This window comes from Protopterus annectens, chromosome 16.part0 (genome assembly GCF_019279795.1).
Source record: "Protopterus annectens isolate FY-2018-M chromosome 16.part0, PAN1.0, whole genome shotgun sequence".
Classification (NCBI taxonomy): Eukaryota; Metazoa; Chordata; order Ceratodontiformes; family Protopteridae; genus Protopterus; species Protopterus annectens.
The window spans coordinates 524,603,442-524,625,407 of record NC_056750.1 but is presented as its reverse complement, the minus strand read 5'-3'; the positions used below and the strand labels follow the sequence as shown (position 1 = coordinate 524,625,407).

Genomic DNA, 21,966 nt, shown 5'->3' with positions numbered 1-21,966 from the left:
AGACAGTCAATAATGCCAGTAGTTAAGAGTTTCATGCTGCTTATTAGTCAAAGCATACATGTGATACAATGCCTGTTGCTCAGCTTCTACTAACTTTGTGAGGGAATTAGAGAAACATTTAAAAATTGCCATTGGTTTTGGGCCTGCATTTTGGTTTTGCCCATTATTCTTGAGCCAATAAATTAAGAGGTATGCTTGAAGGACAAGAAGCGGAATCTCTTAATTATTCACTATTCGTGAACAAGATGGATATGAGTCTGTAATGGGTCCTAACAAGCAGGAAGTGGGAATGAGTTAAAGTATTTATTTATTTATTTATTTTTTATTTTACATTTGTTTATTTTACATTTATTTACCGGGATATTCCAACTGGATACATGTCCAGTTTCAGCTGAGGGCTGGGGAGAAAAGCTCCAGGACACAGATACAAGCATAATAGACATAAGCATAGCAGAAAATAAGAAGCATAAAAACTACAGAGGAGGTACATTATTCCAAAGTCTGTTGACTAAGACAGGGTAGAAGTTTTCTTCACATCAGGTAAATCATACAAGATTAATAGTTTTTCATGCATTACAGCACCAGAGAGAACAGTACATACTTAAACAACACTACAGTGTATCCAGCATGCATTATTGCAGTTTTCTACAAAGTTAAAATTAAGTAGCATTCTACAGGTATTGGCATAAATAGGCATTAGTGAAGTGAAAACTGGCTGGGTATCTATGTAGATTAATTTGGATTGGTGCAGTGGCAGAGCCAGTCACTTTTAAAGTATTGTTTAAGGCTTTTTTTAAAGAGATTGAGAGAAGGTTCAAGTGTAAGGCTGGCTGGGAGTAAATTCCAGGCTTTGCCAACAAAGTTGGTAAATAGTGAGTCTCCAGCCCAATTTCTAGCTCTTAATGTTTGAGCTATTAGTTTGTTAGATGAGTGCAATGGCCTCGGGTTACAATAAGGTTGTGTAATGTTTCTAAGATCAGGAGTATTTTCCTGTGTGTGAAAATTTTGTGAGCAACTGTGAGCTGGTCAAACTGAACATTAACTATGCTATATATTTGCATGCATTGATTGCATAGCTCTCAAATGTACAGATTTTTGCCTCATATTTATGGTTTGTTCCTCATAAAATGTCTGTTTTTCTGGCAAATCCATGAGGATTGAATTCACTAAATAATGACAGACATTTGAGTTTCAGACATCATATCCTTTAGTAAATGCATGGTATTACAGACCTTTTTTTATTCTAGTAAATTTCTCAATTTATAAGAGAAATATTTATAAATTGTCCCTATTTTTGGACCTTTGTCCCCCCAGTATGTTGGTCTTGTCCAGATTTATTGTGCTAAGAGTTTGAAGGTATAACTGATTGGTGTGGCGACCAAGAAAAGCTGTGATTTCTCAAAGTTTGAAAATTCTGAAGTATAATTCTGGACAGAAATGTAAAATTCGTTGCTGGGTGTTCATGCAGTTATGCATGGTAGTCTGTGTCCTCATCTTTTCAGATTACACTATAATATTATTGTCTCATATATATATACAGGCTAAACTAAGATGTTCTCATGTAAATAAAGTTTTACAAGTGTAAAATATGTTCTCAAACCTAGACTGTGTTTGACTGTATAATATGATGATTCACAGTGGTGCATGATGTAATCATGTAATCATAAACAATTTATCAGGAAAGCTAGATTTTGTTTCACTGCTCTTAATGATAGAATTCTAAGGGTAGAATGCCACTAATTTTATAGTTTACAATGACTGTAATTACTTTGGTCCAGTTGTCCACATTACTTTTTTATCTAAATAATGTTATAACAAAGGCAGCATTACCTTTTTTAAAATTAGTTTTAATATTTATTAACCAGCTATGTAGGCTGGCCTGGTACATAGACACATTTCTACCACAAAGGCAAGAGTAAAATGCAACTCACAAATAATTTTGTGTGGCCAGTCAACCAGCATGCTTTGGGGGGTAGAAACCTGAGTACTTGAAGAAAGCAAACATACACAGGAAAATCATTCAAACTCTGCTTTCAACTATTGCAATTTTACTTTTAGCCTTCTTTGTAGGGCAGAGTCAGAGGTCTTGCTGAAGTCTAGGTAGGCTTCATCTTCTGGTTTTCTTCCATTAAGTTCACCTTTAACTTTGTCATAAAACTAGATCAGAATTGGCTAATAGCTCCTTCTGGACACAAATCCATGCTCTTTATTTTCCTGGAGATTGTTGTCCTCTAGAAATTCTACCGGCTTTCTTTTCATGGCTTTCTCTGCCACTGCTGTTAAGCTAAAACACATGTGGTTTCCCAGATTTATTGTGCTCCTGCCTTGTATAAGAGTACGCTACTTGCTGTTATTGAGTTCTTTGTCAGTTCTACAATATTTAGTGATCTGTTGAAGATCTACATTGGGGGTCTGCCAACACACTATCCAGAATTTTATATACTCTGGAAGACAAGTTTTTCAGCTTCAAAATTAGTACATGCAAGTGGGGACTGCAGGGGGGGATGCAGGGGATTGCCACCATCTATAAGTTAAATGATAATAAAGTGTAATCTAGTATTACTTGCAACATTAAATAATTTTAAACCTGTTTTCACAGCCATTCAGCTATTTAAAAATACTAAACAGAACAGAGCCATAGCTGACTAATGTGGAGCCTGGTGTAGCTCCTTATTCTGGCATCTTTCAGTACTAGATTGAGGACAAAAAAGTAACCTTGTCTGATTTGCTGCTTCTGAAAGGATGAAAGCTCTACACCCTGACTATCTATGAGACCCTGCAAAAAAGGTCCCTTTTCTGATCTGGCTGTCCTACCTTCTGTTAGGAGTGCCAGGTCCTAAAGCCCTATACTGTCATGTCTAAAAAACATATGCCTTTACATTCTGTGTGACAGCACAAAAAAAAAAAAAAAGGCCCCTTCTCTTATGTGGTGCCTTTCCCTTCTCTAAGGAATAGCTCTAGGTCCTAAAGACCTCATGTTCTACTATCTCTACTGTTTTATAGAGCACTCATAAAGAGAGAAAATAAAAAAAAAAAAGGCAGATCTGCCAGTCGCATCCCCAAATACCTTGTGTCCAGGGTAACTGCCCCTCGCTCCACCCTAGCTACTCTTCTGGCACTGTATACTATAGTTAGTCAAGTGACTTATTTTATACATATGCTTTCATTACACCATATAAGATGACAGTAAACTCATTTTCAAACATTTCAAATGAAAGAAACATAGCATCCACTAAAATTTATTACAAGTCAATTCATTAGTGTATCGTAAATGCAGATAAGAGGATTGTGTATCATGTTTTGGTAAGGCAAATTCAGAATGTTGCATTTGGTCAAATACCATCCAAAGACTTGTATTTTAATTAGATGTACTAGAAAAACATTATTCAGTGTCATATATTTCAGAATATCATTAAACATTAATAGCAATTTCTCTGATTTAAAAATCTCAGTATTGCCATAACATCTTTTAAGACTGTACATTTTCATTTCTCTGCTGTTGTTTTTAAAATCATCTTATTTGCACATTACTTTGGTAATATTAAATGCAAGAACTTCTGATTTGTGTTGAAAATTAAGTTTAGGGTCAGTACCTCCAATCTATGGTACCACAAAGTAAGTGCATTTATGGGGAATATATATAACAAATCCAAAATTGGTGGATATTGGAGTATTGCTCGAGCTGTATATATTTATCTAAATTTGCCAGCATATAAGAAGGTTGATGACTATGAAAAGTGTAACTGTTCTAAATTTTTTCATTTTGTAAGTTTTGTATTAACAATTTAACTAAAACATTCCAAGATACTGTGCCATTTACAGTTTATATTCATATTTTAGACAAGTGCGCTGAATTCTCAAAGTCACTGTGAAAAACAGCTATAGCTCATTGCATTAGTCCACCCATTTAGCAAACTGTAAAAAAAAAAAAAAACAAACAAAAAAAGCTAAAATTTAATATTACAGAGCTGTATATTTAAGTGATGGTGATTAATATGTTTATTTTTTTTTCCAGCTTGTAATTGCAGTGGCAGAGCAGAAAACTGTTTCTTTGATGCAGAGCTGTACCGCAGTACAGGCCATGGTGGCCACTGCATCAACTGCCGTGATAACACAGCTGGACCACACTGTGAACAGTGCCAGCAGCATTTTTATCAAAGTGATCCACAGGATATTTGCTATCCATGCAACTGTAACAGCACAGGTATGTAATGTTGCTCTCTTTTGCTGCTTGAGTCTGTGGTTTTGTTGGTTTCACGATTTGTAGAGTCTATACTGCTCTCTTTTGTTGTTGCATTATAGGAAGAATGTCACTACTCTTTCATGTTAAATATTAATAGTCTAATAAAGCTAGCTGTTGTGGAGTAGTTTTGCAACTTTTGTCAGCATGCTCCTTCCTAACATATAGTTTAACCAGTATTGTAGTTGACTAGAACTTAACCATTTTGAACCTTTTTTATCTCTGGTGTGATCTATTTTTTTTTCTTTTATTTAACTTTGTTAAAATTTCATTAAGAAAATCAAACAAAATTTACAACATTTTAGCATTATGTTCATACTACTGAAAGGCGTTTAAAATCAAAATAGGAATTTAAACATCATTAAATAGTATTGACAGTATTGTGTAAAGCAAATTTAAAATAAATAAAACTTATCCAAGTCTAAGCTAAACACTCCACAGCTTTTATAAGGCGTGTCAACTCTCTTGAGTGAAATTTGATGAATATATATATATATATATGTATATTAATAAAATGCCTTGTCGTGAAGCAGCTTAAATTATTAAATTTGAATTCTCAATGAGTAATACCATTATTTCTATAATAATAGCAGTTTAGGCCAATGTCTATAATTGATAATGTCTGTTTTGATCTCATTTTAATAGTGTCAATTTCCTTTTCATGAACAATAGTGATTATATTCTGAAATTTGGAAATGGAAGATGTAATTTTTATTTCTGATTTTTAGCTATTGCTGTGACTGCAGCATCTAATAGAGACCAAAGAAAAGGCAATTGATATTTACTGATACAAGAATAAAATGGAACATTAGTAAGACCAGTTGTTTCATTAACTGAAATTTATCTGAACACAATACTGAGAAATTAGTTGAAATTCAGACAAAAAAAAAAAACGTGTAATATGTTGCATTCATCAAAAATGTGTTGCCAAATTAGCCAGGGCATACTAAATCTCCAGTAGCTGATATTGTCATCATTAAATGGTTATCTAATTCTTCAATGAGTAAATATGGTTTGTTATAAATATCCATGTAAAAATTAATTAAAATAAAGATAATATACCTGAGGATTCAGAATGAATTCTGCTACTGCCAGTGACAGCTACTAGCTAAAGTGACTGTTTTTCCATGTGATTTTGAGGTATGTTAGCTACAATAAGGAAATACCTCATTATAGGTTCATAAGGAAGTACTAGGCTAACTGCCCTTGTGGGCCATTTTAAGCTTAGCCAATTTCCCCTTTTTTGCTCAAAATAATCTGTCCTATTTTGTTATAGATTGACCTTATCCATCCCATGGTCAACAGTTATATATTACCCCTAATGAGAATAACTGAGATCATACCGTAGATAATGTGAGGGGACCCATGCAAATAATGCATTTAGGAGTTGCCTCTGTCCATTAGAAGTAGAGGACGCAGCCCTGAGGTAAATTTTCTGTTTCCCTACCATAGATGTAAGTTGTGCTTGAATATAGACATTGATTAACTTTGTTTTATGTGGATGGGGAGTCTGTTCCAGAGCAGTGTTATCCTCTGCAAGATGTACTTGTCCCTCCAAACTATTCTGTTGATGTTGTAGAAGAGGCTTAGATCCCTCAACTGAGTATTTATGATGCTATTTGAGTTGCTTGTGTGCAGTAAAGCCATTGGTAATGGGTTGGACAATGCCTTGTATGCCAGACACTGGTTACCTCTTATCAGTCTATGGGATACCAAGTATAGTGATAGGACTTTGAGTTGGTCCATGTAGAACATGTTGTTTAGACCTTGTATCCTTTAGGTATGGTATCTCTGTGGATGTTACAGCTATTGCATGTGTCTGGACAGATACTTGCCAAAGGGAGCATTACATTCAGTTATTGGCCTATTGAGGACTGAGTAAAGAGGGACAATGACATCCCTAGGTTTGGACACAATCCCTTTGTTTATAAGCAGTACAGAATAGAAGGACTTTCTTACAACAATGAACATATGTTGGTCAAAAGTTATGTCACTGTCCACATACATTCCCAAATCCTGAATAACAACTCTTAAGGGTGTATTGCCAATGGGGTAGTTCCCTGGGGTAGATGACTTCCCAAATAATACAGTGCAGTATTGTTTGGCATTTAGTTTCAGACCATGATTTTGGTACTGGTTATTTGTGATAAATCTTCCTGCAGGATGGCTTAATCATTTGGGGATTCAATAACTGTTATTAGCTTGCAGTCACCTGCAAATTGTTGACTAATTTGCATGTATTTGAATTGCTGTTAACTACCATGAATGCAAATCTTTATTTTCCTACAGTAGTCTATACTAGCAGGCCCCTGCATTAAATTGCCATAGGCACCCCCCCCCATTCATTCTCCCACACACATGCACAAATTCAGACACACACACTAATATACCTGCCTCTGAATTGAGTGAATGTTACTGATGTATCCGCCTCTTTTTCTTTTCTTCCCCATCTCTCTTAAATCACGGATGATTATGGTCAGTCAATAATGCCACACATAAGAGTTCCTTTCTTCTTAGTGTTCATAAACTGCATCATAATATTGTTGCTCTGTTAACTTTTTAAGTGAGTCCAAGTAATAGTATAGATGACACCAGGGTGAATTTTTAGTGTTCCTACTGGCTTTGTCCTAAAGCCTCTTCCCATATGGACTCACATCTATCTCTATCAGTTGTACCAGATTTTACAGACTGCTTCTGCAGTTGCTTTTACAAATGCCCTTTCCCTCATAACTCATGCTCCTTTCAGTCAGTAAATAACATTAGCAGTGGCGGCTGGCGACTTCAAATCAAAGGGGGGGCTGCAGGAGACAGCTGAATGGATGGGGTCAATGGGAATGGGTTTGGCCAACTAGAAAGGGAGGAGCTATCCTCAAAACCACAAAAACTGTAACCTTAATTAAATACGCTGCCCTGGGTGCCAAACCATCATTATGAGAGTCCAATCAAGACAAAATGAAGTGTAGAAGAAAAAAATATTTCAATGCACTGGCTGCATGACAGCTTACTTAATATAGATAGAAACAAAAAGATTTTGAGGCATGAAAAAATAAATTACTTTTTAAATATATTACTGGAATGGCAGTCAAAATCAAATACAAGAAAAACAAGCAGCAGTCAACTCAAACCACTTCTCCTTGCCCTGCAGTTCTAATTATAATTTATATTCAGCTTTATTAAAGTACCAAGTAACATGCTGAAAGTAGTAATCTCTGTGATACCCCCACTAGTAAAAATGTTTCTTATCCAAAAAAGACCTGCTGCCTGACAACTACTATCTACTTGTTTCATGGGGAAAACACGATCAAAGTAAAAAATGAAAAGCAAACAAGAAACCAGCTCAACATACATTGCAAAAGGATTACTGCACAGGCTATGGACCACACATGATAGATTGGCATTCTATTTAGTTTGCAGATAAAGCCTGCAAGGATGACTGCAAGTCTCCAACAAATGTAATGAGCTTTCTTAAAATAACGTAATCCTGTCCTTTATTACAAATACTGTCATATGCATTTCAATATCCAAGGCTTATACGTTATCTAGTTATATAAGTATTCTCTGCATGGCAACAACAGAAAGGCTTTCAATGTTGGCAGTTCTTTAATAGTATGCTTATTAAAGCTTACTTGCATCTTGTAATCTCAGACAAGCTTACCTGATGGTCATTAAAGCATTGCTATTTAAACACAGAGCAACACGCACTTTCTGAGTAATAATAAGCATAAATCAACAGTATAAAATATGACAGAAACCAGAACATTCTGCAAAATCAAGGACAGATGAAAAGCCACTGTAGTACTTGTGTCTATCTTGGGTGGGGGATACTCTGCACATTTACACTCATTACTGCTCCTTGCCTTGCTTGGACACATCCAGAGTCACTACACGGAGGAGTGGGGTGCAACAAGTATGTCACAATTTGAAATGTCTCTGGCTGACTGTGATGGTCCTGACACATTTGTCATACCTTTCAACCTCAGAGCATGAAATCTGGACAATGCCATGCATACAAGTGGGACAAAGGCCCAAAAATAAGGACAAATTTTAAATATTGCTCTTATAAGCTTAGAAAGATAATAGAATAGTAGGTCTTGCATTAGTATGAATTTTCTGAAGGGTATGAATTCTGAAACTGAAATGTCTGTTGTTATTTTCTAACTTCAGTCTTTAATGATTTGCCACTAATTTGCCAAAAAACACAATTTTATGAAAAACAGACCAAAAATGTCATGCAAAAATATAAAATAGCCACACAATACAGCTGGGAACCTGTCAAAGAAGGGACACTCTTTTAATATTAGTACTGCTAACATGAGCAGCTGACAAAATAAAAGAATCTACATGCATTTCTGAAATAAAAGTAATCTATATCTGTGATTATTACAGTTATTTATTAATTGTAAACCCTCCACGTTTTCTTCCAAAAATTGCCATTTTGCTGAAGGATTATTAGGGGAAGAGCAACATTTTGAGCCAAAATCAGGGACAAGTGGGAGGTTTGGATATGCCTAATTCTATAAAGCAATTTATTTACATTTACCTCTCAACCTGTTAATGCAGGAAATCTGGACAAGGCCAAATATATTGGTGGAACTTAAACAGTATTAAAATTGCTCTTGTATAAACTGAGACCGTTAATAGAATAACAGGTCTTGCTTGCATTTTTCTGACGGTTATAAAGTCTGAAACTCGGTGTCTGTCATTATTTAGTGACTTAATTCCTAAATAATTTTCCAGAATACCACAAATTGTATGAGGAGCAAACCAAAAATAAGAAGCAAAAATCTATTAATTCTGCAAAAATGTGGACAGTTGAGAGGTATAGTTTAGCCGGGGCTGTCTTTGAGTTTGCCACCCTTCTCCCCTCACAAAATCATGGTCAAATGGAGCCTCCCCCCTGCAGCCATTCCAATGAACCATTACTTGGCTATTTCACCCCATTCACCAGAAACACTAAATGTGCATGCTGCTTTACTTCTGCGATGATTTGAACTTCATTTGATAGTTTTATTTTGCATTTTACAGCACAAACACTAATAGATATTTGCTAAACAAAGCAATGCAGTCTCACAATAAAAACAGACTTAGCATTAAAACTTCTCTGCCCTTGAAACTCACATTCATTGAAACAGCATTGAAACTCACATTCAAAGAAAATACATTTTGCCATTGGCAGATAAAGATTAATTTTGGGTGTGGGCTGTTTTCAAATCACAGGCCCCTTGCACATGAAACATACACATGCTTTTTCATACACCTTCCTGATTCTATTAAATTATATTCCTTGTACAATACAGCACAGTTTTAGACAGCATTTTAAATTTATTGTTTTGAACATTTTTCCAGTAAACAATGAAACAAAATGCATGCACCAATAATGACAAAACTGCACAATTCAGAACATTTCCATCATAAAAGTTTACTCAAACTTCTACAGTCCACCAGTATTAGTAAATATGTGCAGTCTCTGAAAAAGTAAAAGTCAACTAAATAATTCCACATTAAAGAGATCTGTAACTAATGTAGAGGTTGCTGCTAGGAAACAACTTTATATTTCATTGTTTCATCTACAAATAAAGTGCCTGTTGCCCTTGAGGAATAAATTGCCTATGTTACACTAAAAAAATGATACGATAGTAATACTGCAATAGGGAATGGATGGCAAAATGATAACAGGTTCATAGTTACTATGTATCTTTACCAAAAAGGAATGCAGCATTGACCCCCTTTGCAACACAGTACAGTATCAGCAGTGCATCTATCTACTGTGGTAGTAGAACCCATAGCCTTCTGAATCAAAAGCAAGTACAGTACCTGTTATGCTATTAACAATGCAAGCCGATTCAGCATAAGCAGCACTAAACGTCTGCTCCCCTACAGCTTTCAGCTTTTTGTAAAATCTACTCACTCTGCTGTATCTCTGAACTTTGCAGCAGAAGAAAACTAGAAAAAGCCAAAATTTATTCAAGGGGGAGGCAATAGCCCCAAAACCAGGGACACATTTTAAACATTGGTTGTATAATGTTGGAAAGTTGCTAGAATAAAATGCTGTGTTATCGCTATACATTTCACTGCCAAGTCTTGAACCCAGGACCCTGTGCAGAACAGTCAGACCAACATACCACTATGCCAAATCAGCTGTTTTCTGAAAGAGAGGAAGACTGAAACTTAAATGGCTACCATTTAGTGAATTCAGTTCTCACCATAGCTGCCAACCTCTTAGCACAAAACACCTGAACAAAGCCAATAATGGGGTAATACAGCCCCCAAGCATATTCAGTGAATTCAGTTCTCACCATAGCTCTCAACCTCTTAGCAAAAAACACCTGGACAAAGCCAGTAATGGGGGAATATAGCCCCCAAACATATTCAGTGAATTCAGTTCTTACCATAGCTCTCAACCTTAGCACAAAAAACCTGGATGAAGCCAATAATGGGGAAACACAGTCCCAAAAATCGGGACACATTTCAAATATCCATCTTATAAACTTAGAAAATTGCTAGAATAAAAGGTTTTGTGTTACCATGTACTTTCTGAAGAACATGAAGTCTGAAATTCAAATGCTTCTCATTTTTATTTAACATTTGTTAACCAGGAAAGTCTGACTTGGAACAAAAGTCAATTTTCAGCAGAGGCCCAGGGAGAAACACTCCAGACACATGTATTTTTAAGATGGGAGGACACCAGAGCATCCAGAGGAAACCCATACAAACATAGGGAGGGCATGCAGACTCCACACAGAAGACACCCCAGCCAAGAATAGAGCCAGAGAACCTGTAGCTTTCAAGCAATAATGCTAGCACTGTACTACCAACTTTGTAAGGACACAAAACTACAGAAACCACAGATTTTATGAGGAACAGAACAAGTATGAGGAAAATATCTGCACATTTTTTACAAATGGTGGTGGGCAGGGAATTCAGGCTCTTGCCACCTGGGCCCAAGCTACAAGGTTCAAACCTGTTCTCTACCCAACACCATATAGCTATTTGGGGGCATTTTATACACACACACACACACACACACACACACACACACACACACACACACACACACACACACACACACACACACACACACACACTCTTTGTATTCCTTACCTCAAAGTCTGTAAAAACAAGTTGTAACATCCATTCACAGCCTGCGACGATGCATCCAAAAGCATGTCATTCCATCTAGCCCACGACAATGAGAGCAAGTCCTTCCCGTGAGAGCAGAGCAAGCTGTGGACGTTGCAGTCTGATCCCCCTTCATGTCTATGCAGTTGTAACTGCATAGACTTCTGGGATAGTGCTTCTGCATGCTCTGTTCCTAATCCGGACTGCTGATGAGACAGTCTGGATTCTGTGCGCGTGCTCCAGACTGGTTCATCAGCAGTGCAGAAATTCTGCGCATGCATGATGTTCCACGACTACTGTTTTTATTTTTGTATTTTCTTTTTATTTTCTTTTTTATTTTTTTCTTTGTTTACAGCTGGGTGGAGGGGCTGCAGTCCTGCAGCCCAATAGCATGAGCCGCCCCTGAACATTAGGCATTTGAGTTTCTCCCAGCAATGTGAACATTGGCTCAAGATGATTGTCACATTTGAAGTGACATCTCAACTCTATGTGCAAAAATGGAAAAAGGTTTGTGGATGGACAGGTGGGTTATAGTTTCATACTTATTATAATGTAAAAAATACTATGGTATACTAGCTCCTAGTTAGTGTAGACAGACAGAAGTCCTGCTGCCTTTGTCAAGGGTGCAGAGTTTCAAACTTATCCCCTATTTACTCTAACTTTTTTTCAAAGACTTAAGGTAAATATGTTAGAAGTATCCCTTGTGTCTAATGTTGGAACAATGGACTAGACCTCACATAAAGAGCTGTGTGTTTGTGCTGAGGGTACAGGGTTGGAATCTTTTTAAGTGCTTGTAAGGTATACTATATTGAGTAACCCAGGTATCTAGTGTTGCCTCTGCCCCACGTCTTCCATGGTGCAAAACCTTGTTATAATTTATTTTTAAATGGGTTTAGGGCACATTATGAAGAATATACCTGGAGTTTAGTATTACATGGTTTGTTCATTAGTCTAGGGAAGTATTCTAAGAATTAATAATAGCAGAAAATATTCTACGAACTAATCCAACACGAGAATAGAGAAAAAATGTTGATAATAGGGGAGACTGCAAGTAGGAGTACAGAAAATAGGCAAGAGGGACTGGAATTTAGTGGAGAAAACTGCAAAGGAACTAAGGTATTAGAAGCAAATAGCTAGAGGGGGAAGGTAATAGACTGGGATGAGGCCAAGAAGACATTTAGACTGCAGGCTAGAGAGTACCTTCTCTAACATGATATAGGGAAAGAGAATGGGATGGAGAAATTCTTTGTCAAAGATCTGTTCTGGTAGATTTTTTAGTTGAATATGAGACAGTAGCTGCTATTAAAAAGGGGATAATTTTGCACAGTAATCATAAGAACTAATCAGAGGAGGCTAGAAAAGACTAGGAATGGAGTCTGGAAAAGCAGTTTACAAGAGAACAATGGGAGGGTATGTGTATGGCTCGCAGGTATGCAGCAAAGTCCAGAAGGTTTAGGATTTTTACTTGAAGTGTTTGCACAGGTATTTTTATACCCCCAAATAGACTTCCAAGGATTTTTGCTAAGGCAGATGTCAAATGTTGGGCTTGCTTGGAGAAGAAAAGGATAACTGGAAACATACATTTTGGGAGGGTAATGAGTTGGCAGATTTCAAACATTTCCCTAGAGAGTACTCAGTCAGAAATATTGGCTGCTAAAATGGCTGTAATTAAGGAAATAATGCTTTTAAGCTGGGGTGCAGGATCTGAATTGCATAGACATTGTAAGACCATGTTAAGTTAATTCTGGTGGGTGTTAAAAAAGCAATTACTAAAAGATGGAAATCAAAGTCTAAACCAACTGTATTTGAAATATTGAATATTATAAAATAAATGGAAGAGGGATCTTTAGTAAAAGAAGGGAGTGGATTACATAGAAATAAATGTAAAAATGGTAATAATATTTCCATAATAATGTTCAAGGATAGAAGGAATAAGGTTTAAGGGAAAGCAGTACTTAAACAAATTATATAATGTTTGACTGACTGTAGTTATAAAGAAAATATATGTCATGTATAATGCATGTAAAATGAAAAAATACTTTGTTTTCTTTTCTGTTAATTTGTTTGCCTATGTTTTAAATGATAATTCAATAAAGGTGTTTAAAACAGTCTTATTAATAATGTTAAATCTGAGATATTTCTCCCTTAAATAAAGAGAGACTCTCACCCTTCTGCAGCTGAGGTGCTTAAGGAGTATGAGGAAAGAGGAATACTAATTCAAGCAGTAACTCAGATTTTTTCAGGCCTGTTTTTTTTCAGACCAAGTAGTAGTGTTTTTTCTTCTTCAGCCCCCTATTCTAATAAATTGTTTAAGAAACAAGTAGCCAGTAATAATGGTTTTTACAACAGTGGAAAAGAGGTTCAATAAATAAAGGAAAGGCCTCTTAAAATCAAGGGCAGTCCTCCTAGGCAGTCCTCCTAGTTAACCTATCTGCCTGCTCAGGCTCCCACTCCCCCACAGTCATGGCAACCTCTATATATCTCTAGGACTCCATCTTCCCTGCTGGGACCAAATTGTTTCAAACAGCTGGATTCTGAAGGTAATCCAGTGGGGCTGTACTTGGCAATGGGAATCGCTACCTCATTTCCAGCCCCCCCCCCCTGCATAGGTAACAAGATTTCCCCCATCTTCTCCCGTTCTGCACACAATGCTGTCTGACAGAGTTCTAAAACCAGTGCCATTCTGTCTCATAGGGAAAGATATTCAAAAATTATTCTGTACACCAAACTGGAATGATCCTGGTGGCCAGTGCTGGATCTTTCTGGCCTACATCTTTTTGTCAAGATTCAAAAAATTTCAAAATATTATACTTCACTTCTGTCTCTGATCCCTCCTGTAACTTTCATGGTAAAGGTGGAAAAAAAAGATCCATCATCACTTTCCTGTTGTCAAGCATTTCTTAAGATTTGTTGTGTTTGGCTTACATTATTAGTTATCTGTGTTATGCTTTGGACTATACCCTCCACTAATGGTATTTACAAAATGCCTAGCTCCTGTCATTGTTTATTGCAGGCTTCAAGGTATTCACATTTGGATTATTTTTGTATCTTTACATGCTGTTTTCTGGTTGCCAGGAGTCTCTAGGAGCTGTTAAAGAAAATGTACTCAGTATGAGTTTTTAAATCAACTTACAGAAGTATTATTCTCTTATCCTTCCCACAGAATGAATTTTCTGGGATGTTTGTTGGACTCTGCCTTGGGAAAACATTTTCTTCCTGATACAAAGTACAGATGTTTAACAGTTCTTCTTGAGTTTTTCTAACTAAGCTCATAAATCTGCAAGAGAGTATCTCAGGATTGTGGGCTACATAATGTTGATGTTACCCATGCTGCCCTTGGCCAGATTACATGTCAGAAAAATTAAGTAGTACTTCATCAGTCTGGACTCAGCATCTGTACCTTCTGCCTTTTCAGAATCCAGTTCTAGGGTTTGTAAAGACAGAAATTGTATGGGGGGGGGGGTAGACCAGAGGGCTTGCAGGTCTTCCATTCTCCCTTCCCATATCCTCTTCACCCATTTACAATAGGAACTTCATACCTGGCATGGGAAGTGGCCCAAAAAGATAAAAGTGCAGACTGTATGGAGTTCTGTAGAAAGCCAGAAACATGTTAATGTCAGAGGGATGCTGACCAGAATCAATGCTTTGAAGACCTAGAATAATTTCTGGACTCCAGGACCTCAGCAAGTATTCATAGACAACACCACAGTGATGTGGTACATAAATAGATCGGGGCTATCAGATCTTACCCTCTTTGCAGACTAGCTGTGATAGCCTAGGAGATAATAGTTTAGCTCACTATGACTATTCATTTTTCTTACATCCCATGAGAGCAAAACTTCACTGCACACAATCTCAGCAAACCAGAGCAGACCCCCATAAATGTAAGTTTCATCCTGGAATCTTCCAAGAATTAAACTGCCTGTAGGAAACATCTAAAGTAGATCTATTTACTTTCTTTCTGAACAGACAACTAAATACCTTCTGCTCCAGGACTTCTTGCAAACAGGTCTGGAAAATTCATTCCCACTGATGGGAATGTTCATGTATGCTTTTTCTCCCTTTCCACTAATAGCCATGGCTCTTCCAAAGAGTCAGAAGGTCTCACCAAAAAATGTAGTAGTGTATCCCTTTTGGCCAAAGCAAAAGTGGCTATCCCTTCTTTTACAATTTAGACTGAATTTACTAACACAAAACAGTGGTAGTTTGATAACCCAGTCTGAAAATCTTATACTAACTATGTAGATGACAAAATTTTGATCCCTTTTAGGCACCTTTTTTCAGAGGATGTGCAACAGTACTAAAGGATGTGAGAAAACTTGTAACTTGAAAATCATATCTGGATAAGTGGAAAATATTTTCTAGTTGGTGCCAGTCAAAGAACCAGGACTGTCCTCAATCCAAGCTTCCTCTGGTTCTTGTACTCTTAATATCAAGGTGCATTTGACAGCCATTTTCCTTTTCTACCTTTAGATCATCACCTTTCTAGTAATGCGTAAGTTAAACAGTTTCTTTACATACCAGGCAATCCAGGAAACAGGTATCACCTCCTTGTGATCTTAATTTTGTGCTTGGAAAACCTACTCTGATTCCATTTGAACCAGGTCATCAGGCTGTTTTGAGACTTTAACATGGAAAACTGTTCTACCCATTGCCTTGACATCTGTTTGGAGAGTATCTGAGCTACAAGTTGTTATAGTGAGTTATCCCAACCTCATTTATCACGACTGATTTTCTTTGAGAACAAATCCTACTTTTATGCCTAATGTTGTCCCAGTCTTTAAGCCAGTTTTCTTTCCTGAACAAATGAATGCCGGAGACAGGATTATTTACTAACTGGCTATATATAGGCAACTCAGATACTACCAAAACAAAACTTGACTTTTCAGGAAAGCTATCTAGCTATTAGTCTCCCTTGAAGGTAAGAGGAAAGGGCAACCAGTGACAAAGCTGACTCTTTCTAGATGGTCGTATCATTAATTTTTCTTACACTCAGCACAATAAGCCACTTCCTGGTAGGGTTACATCCCATTTCATGAGGGCATTGGCTTCCTCTGTGGCATTTTTTTTGAAAGCAGTGGACTCGAGGTATTCTAGAAGCAGTAATTTCGTCCTTTGAATATGCTTTTACAAAGCACTACAAATTGAATTAATTTTCTAGGTTCATCTCAAGCTCTGGTAGCTTGGACAATTCACCAGAGGCTCTTTGTGTCTTAGTTATCAATAACCCCCCCTTTTTTTCATTTTCATGACTAAGCTATGGTAATCTACCCCAATAACTTAGGCTACTGCAGTGGTGATCTGTGTATTGAACATTGTATACAGTAATTGTATAAATAAACTTATCACAACAGTAGATGTTCTAATAGATCACCATTGCAGTGGCCATCCCTACCTCCTTTTTTGTGGTGTTCTTTTAGTGTTGCTAGGGTTAGGTTGTTGTCACCCTTTTGTATGTGCGTGAGCTGCAATTGTAACAAACAGGAAATATTCAGTGCTCTTTTAATCTGGCGGTTTTGGGGTGTAAACTCCAAATACCTTAGGCTACTTCAGTGGTGATCAATCAGAACATCTAGTTCACTTGCACAACTTTAGACGTAATACTTTTGGGAGTTGTAAAAAAAAGTCTTACTAAATGGTAATATTTGAGTCTCCTTTAGATCTTTGATAGTTTCAGAATTAATTTCAGTAATTTCTTCTAACTTTTTAGATACTGTAATTTGAAGTATTTTAATATATTACAATTCTAATTATATTTATAAATATTAAACACAAATTAGAAAATGCTCTTCAAGAATAACATATCCATATTGGTCAATCAACATTGCAAAGAGGTTTATTAATGTACAGGAAGACCCTAATAAAAACATGTTTCTTAAGGGAAAAAAGCTTTCCTTTTATCTACAGCACCTTGAAATGAACCCAGGACACAAGAAGTGTGCAGTAAAATGGCAGTTATAGATGTTAGTGTAGCATCAGTTACTGGCAATTAAACCTTCTGCTTTGAGGTAGGGACAGATGGACTTAGTCATCTTTACATTTGTGTATGAAAGCAATCTACTCATGTATGTCATGGTGGCCGCAACTGATTTAGCTTGTGAGGCTGCCAGCCAAGCTAGCTGGAATTTTGTAAATAATTCTATGTTGTTTGTGAATATTGCTATGATTTATACAGAACTGTATGTTATGTACTGAGCTTCAAGAATGTAACCACAGTGTACCCTACTGAAAAAGAATAGAAATGTATATAAACTATATACCTGTGCAAATGTATATTTAATATTATAAGTTGGAACATACAGAGTTAACTTGCAAGGCTTCAAAAAAAATAGGTTGAAATCAAAATGTTTTACGATTGTGTTATCTCTCAGTTTCACTGAAGGAGACAGGATGTCTAGAGCTAGAAGTTTCTTTATATTGTCTTGAAACAGAAATAATTACTAGGTTTAAAATGCAAAGTTTTTTTTTTTGCTCTGTGACCCTAGCAGCTGCACATCTGAGAGAGAGGTATTTTTCACAGAGAAATGTTACATTTTAAGTTTCGGCTAGCCTGGGAACTGAAACCAGGTGACAAAGAGTGATGTCATCCAGCTGACTCAGCAGTAATGTTTGATAGTAATTTAAAAACTTTCTTAGAGAAAGTCTGCAAGTTTTTATATTTGTCTTTGGACCTGGAAATATCCTCTCATCAGCACTTTCCTTGCTAATAGTAAGTAATCATGGTACAGTAATTTCTCTTAGATATAGATAGGAATATAGTAAGGTTTAGTTTAGATGTTTTCTGTATTTATTTGAGACTGTCCTGCAATGTTGTTTTAAAATATTTCCTATGATTCTGAACTCTCTAGTCACTGTATTAAGTTATTGAGTATTGTCTTGTTCTTTTATTATTTATTATTAGATATATTTAAATCTTTTAATTGTGGCTGGTTCGTTGAGAGAGATTTAAGCTGTTAGAGTACATGCATATGTATTTGGTGGGTCTATATCAGTTCATCGAAACAGTTCAACATCGAATACCACAACCTCGAACTCTAAAAACATTGAAGGCTCAGAACAGCAATTTTTTTCCCTGGGAAAAAATTCACTGTTCCGAGAAAAACACACACAACACAAGCACACCAAAAAAACAGCAATCCACACACATAAACTTAAAATCCTATAACTTAACCCTACACTAAACTGTACATACAGTACTATCTATCCACTATCCTTAACCCAAACCCTAACCCTAACATCAATCACTATTGCACACTCACCTCACCTGCACCCTAACCCTAACTCACATACCCCACCCTAATCCTAAAGTCTGTCAGTATCGCACACACACCTCACCCATGCCCTATCCCTTACTCACATACCCCGCCCTAACCCTAAAGTCTATCACTATCGCACACTCACCTCACCTGCGCCCTAACCCTAACTCACATACCCCGCCCTAACATCCGCACAATTGCACACTTACCTGAACCCAACCTGTAACTTTCCACCACAGTGCTGAAAATAGCAAAGCCACAGTAACAGACAACCAAATTCTTTCCCTAGGAAAAAAATTGGTTATCTGCAGCTTCACTATTTTCAGTGTTCACTATTTTCAGGTCGATATTAGACCATTCAAAGTATTAACACTTCGATTATCTAATATAGACCCGTATTTGGTGACACTGTATGGGCCACTCCAATAGCCTTCGTCTTGGTCACACTTACCATTTGGATAATAGTAACATTACACACCCTTTGGTAAGGGCCTTACAGTAGCTGATAAGTAAGTGTTTGGTAGCAGGTGGTATGCCTTATAGTCTGGGCAGAAGGGGGCATAGCTAGTAAACCTGTGCAGCCTTTCCCAGGTGTGTATGTATGTTTGTATATCAATCAAATCTCAAAGTGTGTGTGTGTGTGTGTGTGTGTGTGTGTGTGTGTGTGTGTGTGTGTGTGTGCATGCGTCAGCTACTTGGGCAGGTACATGAAGCACTGGTTGGACAGAGAGGGTGCTGGAGGTCTTAGCTTTGCCACAAGGCTGAGATCTTAACCCTAAAGCTGTGCCAGTGGAGAGTCTTATTGGGGATCTGGAGAAAGAGGGAGAAACCAGCCCCAGACTGACTGTGATCTCTGTGTGCTCTTAATGGAAATTGTACTTTATTGTGTGCGTACTTGTTATCCTCCCATTGTGTACATCCCTCACTGGTACTAGTGGTGAAGACTGAGGCTCCTTGATTACTGGGCTAGTGCAGGGGCATCACATAGCTTTCAAGAAGAAACAAGGTATCACTGTGCAAAACTTTGAGTGTGGGGTATCAGTGTGTTTAGTACACTATAAGAATGATCAGTTCAGTTGTCATATAACTGTTACAGTTTGGATACAAGATATTTCCACAAACTAACACCAACTTTGAAATATTAGACAGAAGAACTATTATTAAACTTGAAATTAACTAGAATTAGCCTTTATCATAACTTGCAAAATTCCTTGGAGTATTAACACATGTCAGCAATATTTTGTTCAATTTGGGGAAGGCATGGCTAAACTTAAAATGACTGTTTGGACTATAGCCTAGTAACCACATATGAACCTATTTTATTTCAGTAATAAAGCAATAATAATTAGTAATAAAAATGTGAAACAGTTTAACAAACAACCCATTTTCTAATCTCAAAAATGTCTGCCAAAGTGGGTGTTGCAGGAAAATAATGAACCTTTCAGTAGTAGGGTGACTTTCCTCCTGTGGCATTAACCTCACACAACCTTGGGGCAGTCTGTTTTTTTCTGCATCACCTACCACTTTGGGCATTGTTGCTCGCTTGCTTGCTTTATTAACAGTTTGCCTTATTAATATAGTGTCTTTCTTATTTTCATTAACGTTTAGTTTAGATTTTATTTATTTTATTTAATTTAACATTTGTTTTCTAGAAAATCTGACTGGACACAGGTCCTTTTTCAGTGGAGGCCCTAGGAGAAAAGCTCCATGAGTAACAATAAGTTTTAATGCGCACATTACAATAATCAATAAAGTATAAAGTAAACAAAATGTAGTATACATAAGAAAATACACATTTGTTACATCTTGACAACAAAACCTAGGCTTTGAACATAGCTAGTACTATTTGTAAAGTATGACCTATGTCATGATATCGGATTAAGACAGGTCAGTAGGAATAAAGGATTAAACACCAGGGAAGAAGTTGGATATGGTTGGGGTATACTGTGATGTATCAGAGCATTCATGACTGGTTAGTACAGGAACATAGCCACTTATTTTTTTTTTGATAAGCTTTAAATGATGGCTTAAAGTGGTCAGTGGATGAGAGTGAAAGAATGGATTTAGCAAGGAAGTTCCATATACGAGATATCTAGTTGGAAAATGAAGATTCTCCTGCAGTGTTGTTGGCCTTGGATACTATGAGTAAGTTTTTATTGTTAGATTTCTCCTTAAGTATCTGCATTTAAAATACCATGCTCTCCTTATTTCTTGAACCCCCCCCCACTTGATCTTCATCCCTTTCCACTTTGAATTATAAACTTTTGATTCAGTTATGTACATCATCCTTAACTGTGTAGCTCTAAAATACCCCTTTAAATCAGTTATCATAAGCCACCTTATTCTATTGGAACAATCAACTTATCCCACTTAACAGCTTGCCCTCTTCCTCTCCCTGATAAGGGACTTTACCTGTATTTAAAACTAAAGGGACTAAACACATTGTCACTGCTTGTATCTTACTGTCCATATCAATAAAGAAGAGTTTCCAGTTTCTCTGTTTTTGTATTATCTTTAGTTTAGTCTCTTGCCACATATGCTTAGCTTCCATAACAGAAGCCTTTTTAATCCATACTCCTAAATACTTGTTTTTATTGTGTCCTTATAGATATGGGTATTGCTGAACCAATTTATGTGTTGGTACATAATTTATGGCTATAGCCTTTATTTTATTTTCATTAATTTTATATCCAGAAAGACTTGAAACTGTCTCAAAATGTTGCACAGCACTGAGGTGTCCTTTTCTGGATTTATCAAATACAAAATAATATCAGCTTCAAATAAAGCTAGTTTTTCTTCATTACCATACCAATTACATCCATGAATTTATGAGTCCCATATTTTATTTGCCAGTGGCTGTAAATATAGAGAGAGAAAAAAGGGGAATGACGACACCCCTGCCTGGTTCCTCCGCTCAGTCACAACTTAGAGAGCAATATTCCCAGTTTAATTCTTGCCACCAACCCTTCATATATTTCAGCATAATTAACCTCATTATTATATCTAAGAATGCAGATTCTTCCACTGATCTGGTCATAAAATCCATGCTTATTCTATCGAATGCTTTCTCTGCATCAAGACCCACCAACACTGGCAGTATTTTCTTACATTCTGCTTCCCTCTGGATCATCATCATTCTTTTAATGTTGTCAAACATTTGCCTCGCCTCCCCTCCACAAAATCATATTGATCCATATCTTTGCCATTCTTTTAACTAGTATAAACAGTGTTGTGCTAGTTACTTATAAAAGTAATAAGCTACTATTACTAGTTACTTTTAAGTAAAAGTAATATGTTACTATTACTATTATTACTTTTCTAAAAAAGTAATATATTACTATTACTAGTTAC

At 36.6% G+C, this 21,966-nt stretch overlaps 1 protein-coding gene across 2 annotated transcripts in view; it reads left to right on the top strand.

Moving 5' to 3' along the window:
* The window catches only part of LAMC3 (laminin subunit gamma 3), a 4,228,426-nt gene that overhangs the window by 1,673,763 nt on the left and 2,532,697 nt on the right, over positions 1-21,966 (top strand). For both annotated transcript variants that reach the window (XM_044058389.1, XM_044058388.1), the window contains one exon: positions 4,016-4,204. In XM_044058389.1, the coding sequence (XP_043914324.1) occupies positions 4,016-4,204 (189 nt within the window). The remainder of the gene's footprint in view (positions 1-4,015; positions 4,205-21,966) is intronic.